Source organism: Carlito syrichta, unplaced genomic scaffold (assembly GCF_000164805.1).
Source record: "Carlito syrichta isolate Samal-C Ts95f unplaced genomic scaffold, Tarsius_syrichta-2.0.1 Scaffold308806, whole genome shotgun sequence".
NCBI classification, from domain to species: domain Eukaryota; kingdom Metazoa; phylum Chordata; class Mammalia; order Primates; family Tarsiidae; genus Carlito; species Carlito syrichta.
Window position 1 is genome coordinate 612,558 of NW_007252902.1, and position 16,595 is coordinate 629,152.

At 37.7% G+C, this 16,595-nt stretch overlaps 1 protein-coding gene across 2 annotated transcripts in view; it reads left to right on the top strand.

Annotated features, from left to right (window-relative positions):
* Positions 1 to 16,352, top strand: part of IPO8 (importin 8) — a 69,617-nt gene extending 53,265 nt beyond the window's left edge. For both annotated transcript variants that reach the window (XM_008065818.2, XM_021716400.1), the window contains 6 exons: positions 744 to 839; positions 4,020 to 4,240; positions 7,745 to 7,950; positions 11,079 to 11,282; positions 13,367 to 13,483; positions 14,376 to 16,352. In XM_008065818.2, the coding sequence (XP_008064009.1) occupies positions 744 to 839; positions 4,020 to 4,240; positions 7,745 to 7,950; positions 11,079 to 11,282; positions 13,367 to 13,483; positions 14,376 to 14,473 (942 nt within the window). In that variant the 3' untranslated portion in view covers positions 14,474 to 16,352. The remainder of the gene's footprint in view (positions 1 to 743; positions 840 to 4,019; positions 4,241 to 7,744; positions 7,951 to 11,078; positions 11,283 to 13,366; positions 13,484 to 14,375) is intronic.
* Positions 16,353 to 16,595: the final 243 nt, after the last annotated feature.

A 16,595-nucleotide genomic window follows, 5' to 3' on the forward strand; every position in this document is an offset into this window, starting at 1 on the left:
TTGCCCAGGCGGGTCTCGAACCCGCGGGCTCAGGAATCCACTCACCTCAGCCTCCCAAAGTGCTGGGATTACAGGCTGAGCCACCGAGCCCAGCCTTAAAAAATTTTTAACATAAGCATGCTCTCTTTTGGGAATTTTAGTATAAGGCAATCATATTTCAAATTTCATGTATTGACATGTACATTGTAGAATTGTTTATAATAGTGAAAATACAAAATTGACAAGAAGGAATAGTCTGGTCACTTTGTTATATTCTTCTATTGTCATGCTGTGTAGTCCTAAATGGTTATCATGTCCATGGAAAATATTTCTAATTATGAAGGACGTATTGAAAATTGCAAGGTATATAATATCAAATTATGGTTATTATGAAAAAAAGGGTGCGTATGAATAAGAAATCAAAAGGAACAGAAAAATAATTTCACTGTTTAAAAAGAAGGTTGTTTTGTTTTCTTTTGATTTCTTTTTATTATTTTGTTTTGGTGTTTTTAAAGGGAAGCTGCATTTTTCTGGACAGCTAACTCAGATAGCCTACTTCATTAATCTAAAGTCAAATAAGTGAATTATTACTCCTTATAAGGAGTTAGAGTAGATGGAGAAGATAGATGGACTTTATTTTCACCTTTCTTCCTTTGACTTGGCAAGGTAAACTTGCAAAGCAAACAAAGTTATTTTATTTCATGTGGTCCTGATTAAACTCCATGCAGTGCACTCACTGCTGAGCTAAATTGTAATTACTGCAGGTACTATGTGGAGATGCAGGAGAAGATGCAGAATGTCATGCAGCCAAACTTCTTGAAGTCATCATTCTTCAGTGCAAAGGAAGGGGAATTGATCAGGTAATGTATATCTGGAAAGCATCTTACTTGATGTGTATGTTTGAAATTTACATCCCTGACTGACATTTTTGTTTATACTATGATGAAAAATGAAAAAGACAGCCTAGCCTATAGGTTGTGCTTGCTGGTGCAAATCTTATTTAAATTACAAGGAAAAACAGCCAGGTAATTTGGAAATTATAACTTGCATTATAGCTGAGAAAGGCATGCACAGAAAAATATGTAATAATTTAAGGGACTATCAATAAAATAATGAAGGAAATAAATGTGTAAATTCTACTCGGAGTCCAGAGATTTGCATGTTTCCTTTGTTTTTTGGTATGCTATTGGTATATGCTATTGGTATATGCTTAATTTCTAACCAGAAATTAAGATATTATAGAACAAAGTTTATGTTGACCAGTTTAAAGAGCATAATTTTATACTTTAAAATTAGTTCAAGTAAAATTATGATTTCTCTTTTTCTTTTAGTTTTGTAATTTTTGCTTCATGTATTTTTTAGATTATCTTTATTGAGATAATTCACATACCTTACATTTCATCCATCTAAAATGTACACTCCAATGGTTTTTAGTGTATTTACAGAATTGTACAACTCCTACCACCACTTTAGAACATTTCATTGCCCCTCTACACCCTGAAAACCTACTATGCTCATTAACAGTTACTCCTGATTTCCTCCAACACTCCCCTCGGTTCTCGGCAACAACTAATGTACTTCAGCTTCTGTGGGTTTGCTTATTCGAGACATCTCGTATAAATCGAATCATATTATATGTGGTGGCTCCTTTGTGACTGGCTCCTTTCACTTAGCATAAGGTTTTCAAGGTTCATCCATATGGTAATATGTGTCAGTGCTTTCTTTCTTTCTTTTTATTTTTGGAGTTGGGGTCTCACCCTGACATGCAGACTGGAGTACATTGGCATGATCACGGCTCACCATAGCTTCGACCTCCTGGGCTCAGGCAGGTGATCCTTCTGCTTTAGCCTCCTGCGTAGCTGGGATTATAAGTGCCCACCACCATGCCCATCTAATTTTTTTTTGTAGAGATGAGGTTTTGCTATGTTTCCTAGGCTGGTCTTAAACTCCTGGGCTCAAGCAATCCTTCTGCCTTGCCTTTCCAGAATGCTGGGATTATAAGTGTGAGCCACTGCTCCCAGCCACTGTATTTCTTTTAATGTTAAATAATATTTCATCTTTTGGATAAATTGCATTTATTTTATCCATTCATCAGTTGTTGGACATTTGCGATATTTTCACCATTTGGCTATTATTAAAAATGCTGTTGTGAACATTTGTGTGCAAGTTTATGGGTGGACATGTTTTTGTCTTCTAGAAGTAGAATTGCTGTGTTATATGGTAATTCTATGTTTAATCACTTATGGAACTGCAAACTGTTTTTAAAGCAGCTGCAACATTTTACATTCTTACAAGCAGTGAATGAGGGTTCCAATTTCTCTGTCCTTGCCAACACTTTTTATTTGTGTAGTGGTATCTCATTGTGGTTTTCATTCCCATTTCTTGTTGGCTAATGATCTTGAGCATCTTTTCATGTGCTGATTGACCTTTTATATATCTTTTCTTTGAAAAATATCTAATTAGATCTTTTGCTTATTTTTAATTGCATTGTATATTTATTAATGTAGTTTATTATATATTCTAGATTCCAGTAGCTTATCAGATATATGATTTGCAAACATTTTCTCCTCATTTTTATTTTGTTATTTCACTTTCTTGATCACACTTTTGAAGCACAAAAGTTTTTAATTTTGGTGATATCCAATTTGTTTTTTCTACTATTGCTTGTGATTGGTGTCAATTTTGAGAAACATTGCTAAATACAACGTCATAAAGATTTATCCCCCGGTTTTCCTAGGAGTTTATAGTTTTTGCTCTTATTTTTAGGTCTCTGATCCATTTTGAATGAATTTTCATACATAGTGTGAGGAAAGGGTCCCAATTCATTCTCTTACATGGAGTTATGAAGTTGTTTGAAACGACTATGTTTTCCTCACTGAATTGTCTTGGCAGTCTGTCCATAATGTGAAGGTCTTTTTCTGGACTCTCATTCTATTTGATTTACTCATTTGTCTGTTCTTATACCAGTACTATATTGTCTTTATTACTGTAGCTTTGTAGTAAGTTCTGGAATCAGGAAGTTTTAGTTCTGCAACTTCGATCTTTTGTAATATCATTTTGGCTGTTCAGGGTCCATTGAATTTCCATATTCATTTTAGGATCAGTTTGTCAATTTCAGTAAAGAAGCCAGTTGGGATTATAATAGGCATTGTGCTGAATCTGTAGATTTGAGAAGTATTGATATTTTAAGATTAGTCTTTTAATCTCTGAACATGGAATGTCTTTCCTTTTATTTAGGTTGTATTTAATTTCTTACATACAACGTTTGTTTGTTATTAAAAAAAAATTTGATTACATCATACTTATTCCCAGTTCCATTCATTTATTTCCAATTTTATTTGTCAAAGAAAATGACACTCAGGCATTTACTTTCTTTTTCTTTCTTTCTTTCTTTTTTTTTTTTTTTTTTTTGAGTTGGAGTCTCACTCTGTCGCCCAGACTAGAGTGCAGTGGCTGCTCCCGGCCACTGCAGCCTCGACCTGCTGTGCTCCGGCAGTCCTTCCACCTCAGCCTTCCAAGTAGCTGGAACTACAGGCACGAGCTACCATGCCCGGCTAATTTTTTTTTATTTATTGTAGAGATGAAGTCTTGCCAAGTTGCCCAGGCGGGTCTCGAACCCGCGGGCTCAGGCAATCCACTCACCTCAGCCTCCCAAAGCACTGGGATTACAGACTGAGCCACCGAGCCTGGCTAGGCATTTACTTTCAACATGGAAGTGACTGAACCCTTGATTGGATTATTGCTACCATTTGACAGTTGCTACCATTTGACCATTACTGGACAACTGTCAGTTAATGCTAATCTGCACTTAAAAAGGAAGGAGATTTTTCTGGTACTGCCATAGGACTTCTTTTTGTCTATTTACTCTCTCTAGGTTAAATGAGAATATAAGTCTTTTAAATAACTCAAATGATTTAAAAGCAAATGTATAATTGTCATGAACACTATCTGATTAATTGATAACAATCTTTGCCAACATTCAGCTTTCTATAAAAGTTACTTGGTTGTTTTCTTGTTGACTTTTTCTTTTTCTCCTCTAGTGCATCCCACTCTTTGTTCAACTTGTTTTGGAGAGATTAACTCGAGGGGTCAAAACTAGTGAGCTCCGTACCATGTGTCTTCAGGTTGCAATCGCTGCCTTGTACTACAACCCTGATTTGCTGCTACATACGTTAGAACGAATTCAGCTGCCTCACAACCCCGGACCTATCACTGTACAGTTTATAAATCAGTGGATGAATGATACAGACTGTTTTCTTGGGTATGTGTTTCTTGGGTTGTATACTGCTTTTCTGTTTCCGGGAAGGTGACTTTTTAATGTATGCATATGATAGCATATACAAAAATATTTTTCATATCTTAGGAATTATTTTTGGTGTATTGTTAATATAATTAATTTTTAGAGGATTAAGAGTGTGTTTCAGAAGTGTTAGGTTAAAAATCCCAGTAGGGACTTCCAAAATGTTAGGTCATACCTGACAAGGAGGTGTCTGCAGTCTGGTGCTGCACGAAAGATGCAAAGCATCGCAGAGAAATTAGATTGGAAAATGTGGTTTATTTAGAAAGTAAATGAGAAAGAGAGAGAGAGAGAGAGAGAGAGAGATTGATTCACCTCCTCACCTCCTCAAGGTAGGGGAGGGGGCCAAAGCTAAGAAAACATGGCAGCCATAGCCCAAAGAGCACATGGCTTGGCCAGTGCTTAACAAAACAGTGGTGGCTGCTGTTTGATGTTGAATGCCTTTTAAACCTTCCTCTTTATGGGGCAGGTCTTTAAGGTGATTGGGTGGTGGTCTATTCCACATCATCATGGAGGGCAGGTAAGCACAGGTGCTGATGTCAGGTGATGGACGGCAGGCAGATGGGTGGGTTAATCACATAACTGTTGCCATCTTGATGGGGTCTGTGTCATGAAGGCCACAAGGGACTGATTAGGTTAATTTGGCTCTTATAGGTATAGGCAAATACTTGAAATAGAAAAGCTAATTAAGGCTGGGCACAGTGGCTCACACCTATAATCCCAGCACTTTGGGAGGCCTCGGTGAGAGGATTGCCTGAGCCCACTGGTTCGACACCAGCCTGGGCAACTTGGCGAGACCTCATCTCTACAATAAATCAAAAAATTAGCTGGGCATGGTGGCACACACCTGTATTTCCGGCTACTTGGAAGACTAAGGCCGAAGGATCGCCTAAGCCCAGCAGTTGAGGCTGCCCTACACCTGAGTGACAGAGTGAGACTCCAACTCAAAAAAAAAAAAAAGCAAATTAGTACAAAACAAACTGGGGAGGGGATTGTAAAACACTTATTAATAGCTACGTCTGAGAAACTGCTTCTGTCCTTGGCTTGTGATTAGAGGGTAAATTAAAGTGAACTGCTAGAGAAACATGACAGGTCTAGACAATGTTAAAATGGCTGCTCCTTGGCTATATGGACTCCATCTTAGGTCCTTTCAAGCAGTATAATCTAGTGGAAGGAATGCAGGGTCTGAAAATTAGAAATAGTAGCCCTTCCCACTTGTTTTTGATGTATGTGTCATTTTATCTCTAGGCAACAAGAATTAAGTATCCATCTAAGTTCCATGACTATTAAGTGTCTGTGGGTAAAATCATTGTAAATGGAGTCAGGTTTCTAAGAAGGGTACCAATCTGGCAAAGATAATCTAGTGTTCCAGGGTGTTTAACCCTTTGCAGATCTCAAGGAAGCCTACTCCCAAATGTGGGGTCAGGGGCTTGTTATTTGTGGCTCAGGTGCTGCCCCAGTACACAGAAGTGGACTTGTCTCTGTGGCATGCATCACAGAGGAGGCACAGTAATGGAGGCACCCATCATAGAGGATGGCCAGTCACTGGGGCACCCATTAGGAGAGGCCCTGTCACTGGGACACACATTACAGAGGCAGGCTAGTCACTTGGGGACCCATTATGGAGGAGAAACAATCACTGAGGCCCCTACCGCAGAGCATTGCCATTCACTGGGACACCCATCACAAAGGAGGGCTTGTAACTGGAGAATCTGGTTTATGTGAAGCACTCTTCTGGTTTAAAATGTAAGAGGAGTGAGGTCCTGACTAGAGTTCTGTGCTCTCCTCAAGTCACCCAACTCATATTAGTGACTGTGTTTTGCTAGAATTTGAGCTAGATTGCTGTCTAATTTGTTTTAAAACACTGGAAAAAATACTTAAAAAAAACATTTGTTAGATGTCATTTAGAAAAGCTTGCTGAGGGGAATAGACCCTCAGCAGGAGTTAGGGCACTGCACACAGATAGGAAGATAGAGGCCTGGATTAGGATGATAGAGTTGGAATGGAGGAACAAGCTGCTATGTGTGTTCTAATTTTTCTACTTGCAGGACACTGGCGTTTGTCCCTGATTGAGGTTTGTTATTAAAGTATTGAAGGTAGAACATACTTTAAAAAGGAATTGTGCCTAAAGTTACCTCTGACAAAGATTTGGGGACTAGAGATTTGGTCATTCAGAATGAAGCAGGTCATATGCTTCTGTCTCTGTTAGCGTCTACAAGCAATTTCCAAAGCTAGAAAGGCGGTTTCTCTCAGCTATTACATAGACTGGGCATCCTTGGGCTTGCTTCCCTCGAGTCTTTAGAACCCCACTTGATAATCAGCTTTTCTGCTGTGACCCACTTGACATCTGGGTGTGTGCTAACTAGTTAGGGGTTTCTGTCATAATATACTACTTGGGCATTAGTAACTTGGAATGAATCAAGGAATTAAAATAATGAAGAATAACAGAAACTTGTAATATATTCATTGTTGATTTTGTTCTAGTTTCACTTTAAACAAATCGAGTCACTGCAAGTAAATTTGTTGTTCATACCTGCAAATTTAAGACCTTTTTTTTTTTTTACCAATATGGTAGTCTTTTAATTCTTAATATTTTTAGTCTTAAGCAACTCAGAGGAAACATTTAGTAGAAAAATATCTAATGTAAACTGGTCATACTTTTTTCCTTTTGAATTTAATTTTTCTTATGTTGTTTTATAGCAGAGGACTTGAAGAGACTACTTACGTTAAGTTCAGCTTACTAGATGCTGAGTTTCTGAAACAGCTTTTGGCACTTGGACTTAGTGTGTAGAGTATATGTACCAAGAAACCTTTTACATCAGTTTAATGAGGGGAAAGTCTAAGAAGTTCTTCCTTTTCCCCCTGGTATATAGGAATTTATGCTGTCAAATATGGGTATTTCTGCTTTAATAAAACTCATGCCAAGGCTCGTATATATAGCATTTATATTTGTCATAAATTGTTATTACATCAGGATTTATCATGTTAATTGCAGACTCTCATAGGTCTGTTTTTTTTCTCCCCCAAGATAGGGTCTCATTTTGATATTCAGGCTGGAGTGGCATGATCACAGCTCACTGCAGCCTTGAACTCCAAGGCTCAAGTGATCCTCCCACCTCAGTCCCCCAGGTAGCTGGGACTACAGACACATACCACCAGTCTTGCTTTGTTGCCCAGACTGGCCTTGAACTCCTGGCCTCAAAGCAGTCCTCCCAAAGTGCTGGGATTGCAGGCATGAGCCACCATGCCTGATTTCCCATAGGTTTTTAATGATGATAATTAGTTTACAAAATTTGATTTATATAGGATTTCATATAGTATAAGGTGGTGGAGTATATCTATGTATGATTCCAATAAGTGAATCTTAGACTGACTACACCTTGGACCGTTCTTTTTGTAGTTTTTACAAAATTTGTCCTTTATTGCTTTTCTCATGTCCTCATTTTCTTTTTCCTTCAAAATTTGCAGGCATCATGACCGGAAGATGTGTATAATAGGACTGAGTATCCTTTTGGAATTGCAAAATCGGCCTCCTGCAGTCGATGCTGTGGGGGGACAGATTGTTCCCTCAATTCTTTTCCTTTTCCTTGGCCTAAAGCAGGTCTGTGCTACTAGACAACTATTAAACCGGGAAGATCGTTCAAAAGCAGAGAAAGCTGATATGGAAGAAAACGGTAAAGTCTTTTTATTGCAGTGAATGGTAGAATTCATTTTGATTTGAGCATGTCCTTTCTTTGAATATTAGTCTACTTGGAGTCATTAAGCAGATTTATATTCTTTGACCTGCTGTACACATAACAAATAAATTTAGATTTGTGCAACTTTTGACACCTAATACTCTCAGTGATTTTTTAATGGAGTTTAATAGATGTTGTTACACATTAGGACACACATTTGTGACAGAATCAAATGGTCTTGACTACAAGTTAGCAACCCAGTTTTTCATATTCTTATTTGTGCTACTAGCCTCAGTGAAGGCAGCAGCCATGAGTTCAGTGAACCATTAGATTAAGAGCAAAAGTGTCAGTACCACAGATTAGTAGAGAGTGTCTGATTTTTTTTTCCCCTAATGGGCTGAACTTGGTGGCACATGTCTGTAATCCCATCACTTTGAGAGGCCAAGGCAGGAGGAATTCTTGAGCCTAGCAGTTTGAGAGCAGCCTGAGCAACATAGTGAGACCTTGTCTCTACCAAAAAAAAAAAAGCCAGGTGTCGTGGTGTGTGCCTGTAGTCCTAGTTAGTGGGAAGGCTGATATGGGAGGATTACTTGAGTACAGGAGGTTGAGGCTGCAGTGAGCTGGGATCGCACCACTGGGCGACAGGGTAAGACCCTGTCTCAAAAATAAAAAATGGTACTTAGATGACTTACTATCAAAAATTATATTTGAGATAGATTTGTGATTTAAATATAAATTAAGGATAAAGTACTTAATTGAGAGTCAGAATAAGATTGTTAGAGTTAAAAATACTCAAACTTTTTTTTTGTTTGTTTAAGGATGACATTGCAGAACTACTTGCTAGGGACCAGGAGGTAGCTTTATCTAATTCCAGGTGTAGTTTTTTTTCTCTTGGTTAACAATACTTCTTTAACTCAGAAAAATCAGAACTCTTTCTAGAAAACATACAACTCTTATTTTTGATGCTAAATTCTAGGATGCTAGCATGTATAGATTTAAATCACTTTTCATTTAACTGACATCATCCCAGTTTGTTCATGTATAAGGAATTATAAATGACTCCTTTCATTCCCAACATGCAACATAGCTTCTGATTTGTTTTTCTGAATTCTGTGTAAGTCTTGTGAAGTAATACTTCTTTACTGGAAGTGTTGTATGTGCGGATTTTTGTTTTATTTTGGTTTTTTTGGTTAAGTATATGTAAACAGTTGTAGAATTTTTTTTCAGCATATTATCTCTAATTTCTTGCTTTGCCAATTCTTTATTGGCTTATATTAATATGGTTTGAGGGAAGATTTTCTGGTAATACCCTGGACTTTCTGTTGAACTTCTTACTAAAGTATGGAATGATTAACAAGTGCAAGTATTTCTTATTCTCTTTGTAATGATATCTTTGCCATGCTTTTCTTTTCTATGTATTTGGTCTAAACTATGGTTAGTTGCCTTATTCCTAAAACTGCCTTGTTTAATCCAGCTCCTTCAGTATGACATGTTTTATAGAACTAGTTTTAGATTAATATTACTTGGTCTGGGTTTACTCTATGTTTTTCCTCTTATGTTGGTTTTTGTTCTGCATTTACTGCCTTCCTATTACAGAATTCCATTTACAGTCTAATTGCTGAGAACATATTGGCACTGAAAATAGATACAGAGTCTATGGTGATATGCAGTTTAGCTTTTTAACTTTTCAAGCCACACATAGCTAACTACTTTTTTTCTTTTATTATACATTAACAAATGATAATTGTATGTATTATGGGGTACAAAGTAACATCATGACTTATCCAGTGTGAAATGATTAAGTCAAGCTAATTAACATATATATCATCTAAATACCATTTTTTCGTGGTGGGAATGTTTGAAATTTGCTGTCTTACCAACTTTGAAATATGCAGTATACTATTGTTAACCATATTCACTATGCTGTGCAATCAGTAGATCGCAAACAAACAAACATCATCTTCTGGTCTGAGATTTTGTACCCTTTGACCAACATTTTCTCATTTCCCCCACCCCCTAGCCTTTGGTAACCACCATTCTACTCCCTGCTTCTATGAGTTTGATTATTTTAGATTCCACATATGCAAATATACAGTATTCATCTTTCTGTGCCTGGCTTATTTCACTTAGCATAATGTCCAAGTTCATCCATGTTGTTGCAAATAACAGGATTTTTCCAGTATGCCACATTTTAGGTATCCATTCATGTGTTGATAGACACTTAAGTTGATTCCATAACTTGGCTTTGATGATAATGCTACAGTGAACTTGGGAGTTTACACATCTGTTTCATATACCAATTTCAAATCTTTTGACTATATACCCCAAAGTGGGATTGCTGTATCTACGTTTTTACTGTTTCTTTTCCCCTTTTTGAGTCTGGATTTCACTCTGTCACTGAGGCTGGAGTGCAGTGGCAGGATCACAGCTCACTGCAGCCTTGACCTTCTGGGCTCAGGTGATCCTCCTACCTCAGCCTCCCCAGTAGCTGGGATTACAGGCATGTGCCACCATGCCCAGCTAATTTTTTTTTTTTTTGTAGAGTTGAGATATTGCTATGTTGCCCAGGCTGGTCTTAAGCTCCTGGACTTAAGTAATCCTCTTGCCTCAGCCTCCCAAAGTGCTGGGATTATAGGCATGAGCCACCATGCCTGGCCTTGTTTTTACTTTTTCTGTCGGCAGAAACTACCTCAGTTGGGCATTTTTGAGCAGTTTGTAATCAATTAAGAGGCCCGAATTCTCAATGGGAGGTCATTGTTGTTTAAAACGCGTGCAGTGACTGCACAGTCATTTTATGTCCTTTTTTTTCCCTTTAACAAAAAGAAGTTAATTTTGGTAGTGTAATTAAATAGTGTTCTTACTGATGAGTATGAGGCAGCCACAGCATAACAGTAGTAATATTCAGCTGGACAACGGATGGAGGGCACTGTTTTCAGTGAGGAAGATAAAGTCATTCTCAATTTAGTAAACTACAGTAGAGATAAGGTTTATTTGTACAATTTTAGGTAAAATTATGTGATAATTTTTTCGTTTCTAGAATGTTGTTTTAAAATCTTTTTTTCATGAAATTTTATATTTAGTTCATGTATATTTTGATTTCTTTTAAATAATTAATGGATTCACAGAGGAGATTTCAAGTGATGAAGAGGAGACAACTGTAACTGCTCAAGCAATGCAGTCAAATAACGGAAGAGGTGAAGACGAGGAGGAAGATGATGATGACTGGGATGAAGAGGTTTTGGAAGAAACTGCCCTTGAGGGATTCAGTACTCCGATTGATCTCGACCATAGTGTAGATGAATATCAGTTTTTTACACAAGCTCTGCTAAGTATGTCTTTACTCCCTGAGTCTTCAGATCATTTTTCTAAATTCTTTCTTCATTTCTTTTTTGTTAGAAGTTGTTTTGGGATCTGCCCGAAGTTGATCTAAATTATTTTTTAAATGGTTATTTGTTCTCTTGATAGAAATTCCCAATTATACACAAAATGAGAGAGATTAAAATAATGAAGCACCTATTGCCCAGTCCCAGCAACTTTCATCATTGAAAAGTAGCAGGGTTTGCCTGTAGGTCATCCTCACAAAAGTAATTTATGGCAAGAGTATCTGTATATATTGTTCATCCGCTAGGTATAAATGGGCAAGCATCTTGACAGAAAAGAATGAGCGTTTCAGGCATATGCTGCTTAAAAATTGTAGCCATGAACCTATTAGTGATTCACAATCTCTGTGGGAAGGAACTGCTGTCATTAGAAAGTGACTTTTTACTACATAAGCAATTTGCCAGTTTTGCACAGTGAAGGACACTAAATATAGCTCTAGGACTCATAAAGCGATTGGGAGAAAATATTTGCCACATATATATTGAAGGCTCAATGTATATGATATAACAAAGGGTGTCTACAAATGAATAAGACCAGTAACTCAGTAGGAAAATGGGAAGTGTAAATGGAAAATTTACAGAATAAACATAAATAAGCCAATGAAAATATTTAGAAAATTATTAGTCAAATTATAAAAATCCCACTAATACAGATTATTTGCTTTATGGTTTGATAGTATTTCTATGGTTTTACCATAATTTGACTTATTTCCACTGTTGGGCATTTAAGATTATTGCCAATTTTGTTGCTATTATAACAATATTAAAGAGAACATCAAATATTGTTACTAACAAGAATTCTAGTATAATATATTGGCATTATTTAGCACTGCTACAAATACACTGATGGATAAAAAAACTACCTACATGTTTTTATTGAGACTTAGCAGGAAGTAAAGGCAGAAAGCACAGGAAACAATATTCTAAAACTTGGGAGAATAAGAGCAGAAACGTGGAAATGGAAATATGGAAGGTGTGCTCTAAGACCGTTGTTCCCAGACATGGGTGTTGTGTCATCATCACCAAAGGGTGATGATCTCAGGAGATTTATGTTTTAAAATGTTCCTCAAGTGAATATTAGACAGCCAGTTTTGGACCAGCAAGTAGGGACCACTGCTTAAAGTCTCTGTAAATGAATAAAATTAGACTGGATGATAGCAGCCTTGAATTCTGGACTGAAGAGGTCTTTATCCCATTGCTACTGGAGTAGTGTTGAAAGTTGTTCTGTGAAGGGGTGACCTTGGGGATGTGGTAGTTTACTTTAGGCAGTTATCAGGTGATGGATGATATGCAGAAAGAACTGAAGGGAGCAGATACGGGAACCAAGCGTTAGGAGATCACTTTATTAATTTAGGGGCTTGGGGACCTGGAGTGAGAAGGTGGCGTTTGATGGAAAAAGCATGTGAACTAAAGACATTAAGAAAGAAGCAGAGGCTTGGATGTGGAGAGGGCGTGGTTAAAGACCATAACGATTTACAACAGTTGACTGAGAGACTAATAGAACTTGGGAGGGAAATGGAGAGATAGAGAGGATTTGGGGGGGATATCTTAAATTTGGTTTTAGTTGTGCTGAGTTTGAGGTAGACTGTTCACATAGAACAGTACAGGAAGTGTAGGGGGAGGTTTGCCTAAAGGTACAGATTTGAGTCCTTAGTGTAGCAGCAATGGCTGAAGCTACGGGTAGTATGCAAATTCCAAGGAAAAATGGTAACTAATGGGTACAGGGGTTTACTGAGATCCAGATTTTAGAGAACATCCATAGAAAGAAGAAGACAAAGAAGGAAGCAGAGAACTAGAGAGACTAGAGCTTTGCAGTATGCTAATCTTTCTTTGACACCCCACAAGGTTGGGAACTAAGTGGGTACTCAGAATCCTTTGCTGGAATGTGTTTCATTACCTCATGTTTGGTGTAGTACACTTTGTCTTGTACTGTCTGAGATAACTTCAGTGTAATTTGATTGTGTTACTAGTTGTTCTTTGAAATACTAATTGTCACTGTACTCTCCTGTTTTTTTCCTCCCCAAATGGAACAGCTGTGCAGAATCGGGATGCTGCCTGGTACCAGCAACTGATGGCCCCGCTCAGTGAGGATCAGAGGAGGGCCCTGCAGGAAGTGTACACATTGGCAGAGCACAGGAGGACAGTGGCAGGTCAGCCAGAGTAAACTACAGAGTACAGTGCATGTGTCAGCATGCCAGCAGTCAGTCTTATCTGATGAGCCAGGTGACACCTAAATACTGTTTCTAAAATTGTTAAAGACCAGCCCTTCAAGATCATAAGGAATTGCCATTGATGGATGATTGTTCTTTTTAATCACTCATGGTATCTTAGCTTTGCATGAATATGTGTATATTTGCAAAAACCTGTATATGACTGTGTTCTCATTCACATCCTTATCCTATTTTGGAGCCAAAGGTTGGGATGTCAGAGTTGGGATGGGTCTTGATGAGGGAGCCTTGATCAGCTGGATCACCCGCCTAAACATTTCAAGTTCTGGCAAGGAGCTGGTCTTCCTGCAAGTTAAATGCTCTCCATTTCTATTGTTGAGCTTTATGTGGTGTTGATTCTTGTTGATTTTCAATTTTTAAGTGGAAAAATTATTTTATGTTATTATGCTCACTCCTGTATTATCAATGGAAAATATTTTGTAGTTACAAATATATTTTAGTAGGAAATATTGTGGACTAGGCATCTAGAGTTTAAAACTCTGGTTCTATTTTTATGGACTTACACTTTAAGATCTGCACAGATTCTGTATCAGCCCTCCTACCATGAGAAGTCTGGGCATGCTTTCAGCAGTAGAAGCTGTGGAATCCACCTTTGAGACTTGTTTTCATTTCATTCATTGTTTGCAAACAGTGTTTCCATGATAGTGAACATAGCTACTTATTGACATGGATCTGTTAAACTCTGACGATCACTTTGGCAGAGTAATACCACAAGTCACATTCCTTCATAGTTATAAGTATATAAAGAATCTTCTTTGAAGTTATCACCTTAAGTACTCTTTCCCCCCCCCTTCTTTCTTTTGGAAAATGGTAGAGGCGAAGAAGAAGATTGAACAACAAGGAGGCTTCACGTTTGAAAACAAAGGTGTCCTCTCCGCATTTAACTTTGGGACTGTGCCCAGTAACAACTGAAGGAAGGAACGTCAGCTGACCAGAAGTCACAGCTGCATTGTATTTCACAAGGGGAGTATGAAGGTCAAGGGGAGTAAATGAGGCAGCTGCTTTTAGACCATCTGGTATTAGGCAGCACTTTTATCCACTCTCTTTCCGCTTTGACCTTTCTCACCCTGAAATATATATTTAAACAGCTACTGTAATGTATGAAATGAAAGAAAAACAATCATTGGACTGAAAAGGACAAACTGTATGCTTCAAAGGCTGGATGCCCAAGGTGGTTTTAGAGGATTGGGTTGACTTGCACGACTCAGGTTTTTGCCATGCAGAATCAATGGATTTATGCGGATAACAGTGCCTTCTGTTGTACATTAATTATCAGAAACATTTTTTTGGAGTGCATTACAATTTTTTTTAAAGCATAAAACATTTCTAGATATAATGTAAGCCTTGGTTATATGTCAACTTATTCTGCATTTTACTCTGTGAATATACTGTCAGGCAGTCAGCTGCAAGTCACTCTGGTTTCAAAACTTCACTGCTCCCTCTGCTGTCCCTGCTGCTGGGGGCTTTCTTCAGGGGTTGTAAAATATGCACTGGCTCTGGTTTTTCATAAGATGTCTTGTGGCTTTCTTAAGAAGTGTCTTACTCTCTCTTCTGTCATATCTTTCTGCCTTGAAAGGGGTGGTCTTTCTTTTGGGGTCAGCAAATATGTGTATCAATTGCATTCATAACCTTGTAAGTTCAGGACTCAAAAATTTCTTGGCAGCAAGTGGCAGGGGCTCTTTAGTCACTGGAGTTAACAGTAAGTCTGAGTATATTCTGAATTATGAACTTAATTATGCAATTAGTTGATAATTATACCTAAAGCACATTGAACTTCTAGGAGAAAGGTGCTACCTAAGCACACTGCCTTTTTGGATGGGGGTTGTGTTTTCAATACTTATCATTCCAGCTGTGTTGGGCCAGGGTCCAAACATTTTATAATTTTTTTTTTTAATCTAGGAAAAAAGATGCAAACAAATCTTACTTCTTGCTTTCTCACACATTTGAGTTTTCTTCTACATAATTTGTTCTATTCTTTAGTATAGCTCAGTTTGACTTCTTAAAATTTTCAAAGATTGAGTCAGCTGCACTCATAGATGGGTAATGGTAAAAGATAGCTTATAGGAAATATTGCAGATGGAGATTACTGTTGCTTTTCTGAACTTGTTCAAGAACAGATCATGGATCATAGTATTTCATTCAGTAAAATGAAAATGTGTTTCAGAACTCAACATATTACTGGATGTGATATAGCTTTTCATTTTTGTGAAATGGAAAATTCACAAAAATTCACAGCTTAAATTTCCCATCAGTGACTGAAGGAATTTTTTTCAGGTGCTTCCTCTGTTGCATCCCTTATTCATATGAATTCTTTTTAGAATTTTAGATTAAGTAATTTTTATAGAAATAGCCTGAAAAACCATGAGTTTTGGAGTTAAAGAACCCCCTGCTTTTTGTCCCTCCTTTCCCAAGGCCTCAAAGCTGAGTGTGCCAACTGGCAGTTAGAAGAGAAAGCATTGGGGAAAATTGTGGAGGGCTTTCAGACTCTTTTTATTCTCCTCATGTTCCATATGGTTTGATTAAAAAAAAAATCACATGCCTTCACACTGGATTGTAAAAGTCATGTGATTTTTAGGGATTTTATTTTGTGATGTACAGTATTATCTTCTGCAGTATTAAAGGGAAAGAAGTATTAATGTGCATCACTCTATCTTGTTTTTGAAGCCAGGGTAGTTGTATGATTTTGTTACCAGCAGTGCTAACCTGAATGTGACCTGGTTACCTTGGAAATGCAGGAACTTATATGAATGTACTGTAAAATAAAATGCGAACTGATTCCCAGGAGTCTGAATTCTTCTGTGTGAAATGTTTTCTGAAATGTAGATGTGCTTTAGGAAGGTGATACAAACCCACCCATGTGTTTTCCTGACTTCTGGGGTCCTGGAGCAAGGTGACTGTTGGCCTGGGAGAGTAACAGAGTCTCATTAGGAACAGCTAAAGCATAGGGAGTAGTAGGCAGCCAGATCCCGGCTCCTAACGCAGGGCGTCCACACAAGAGTGACAAAACTCTGAAAAGACACAGGTCATTCAACCA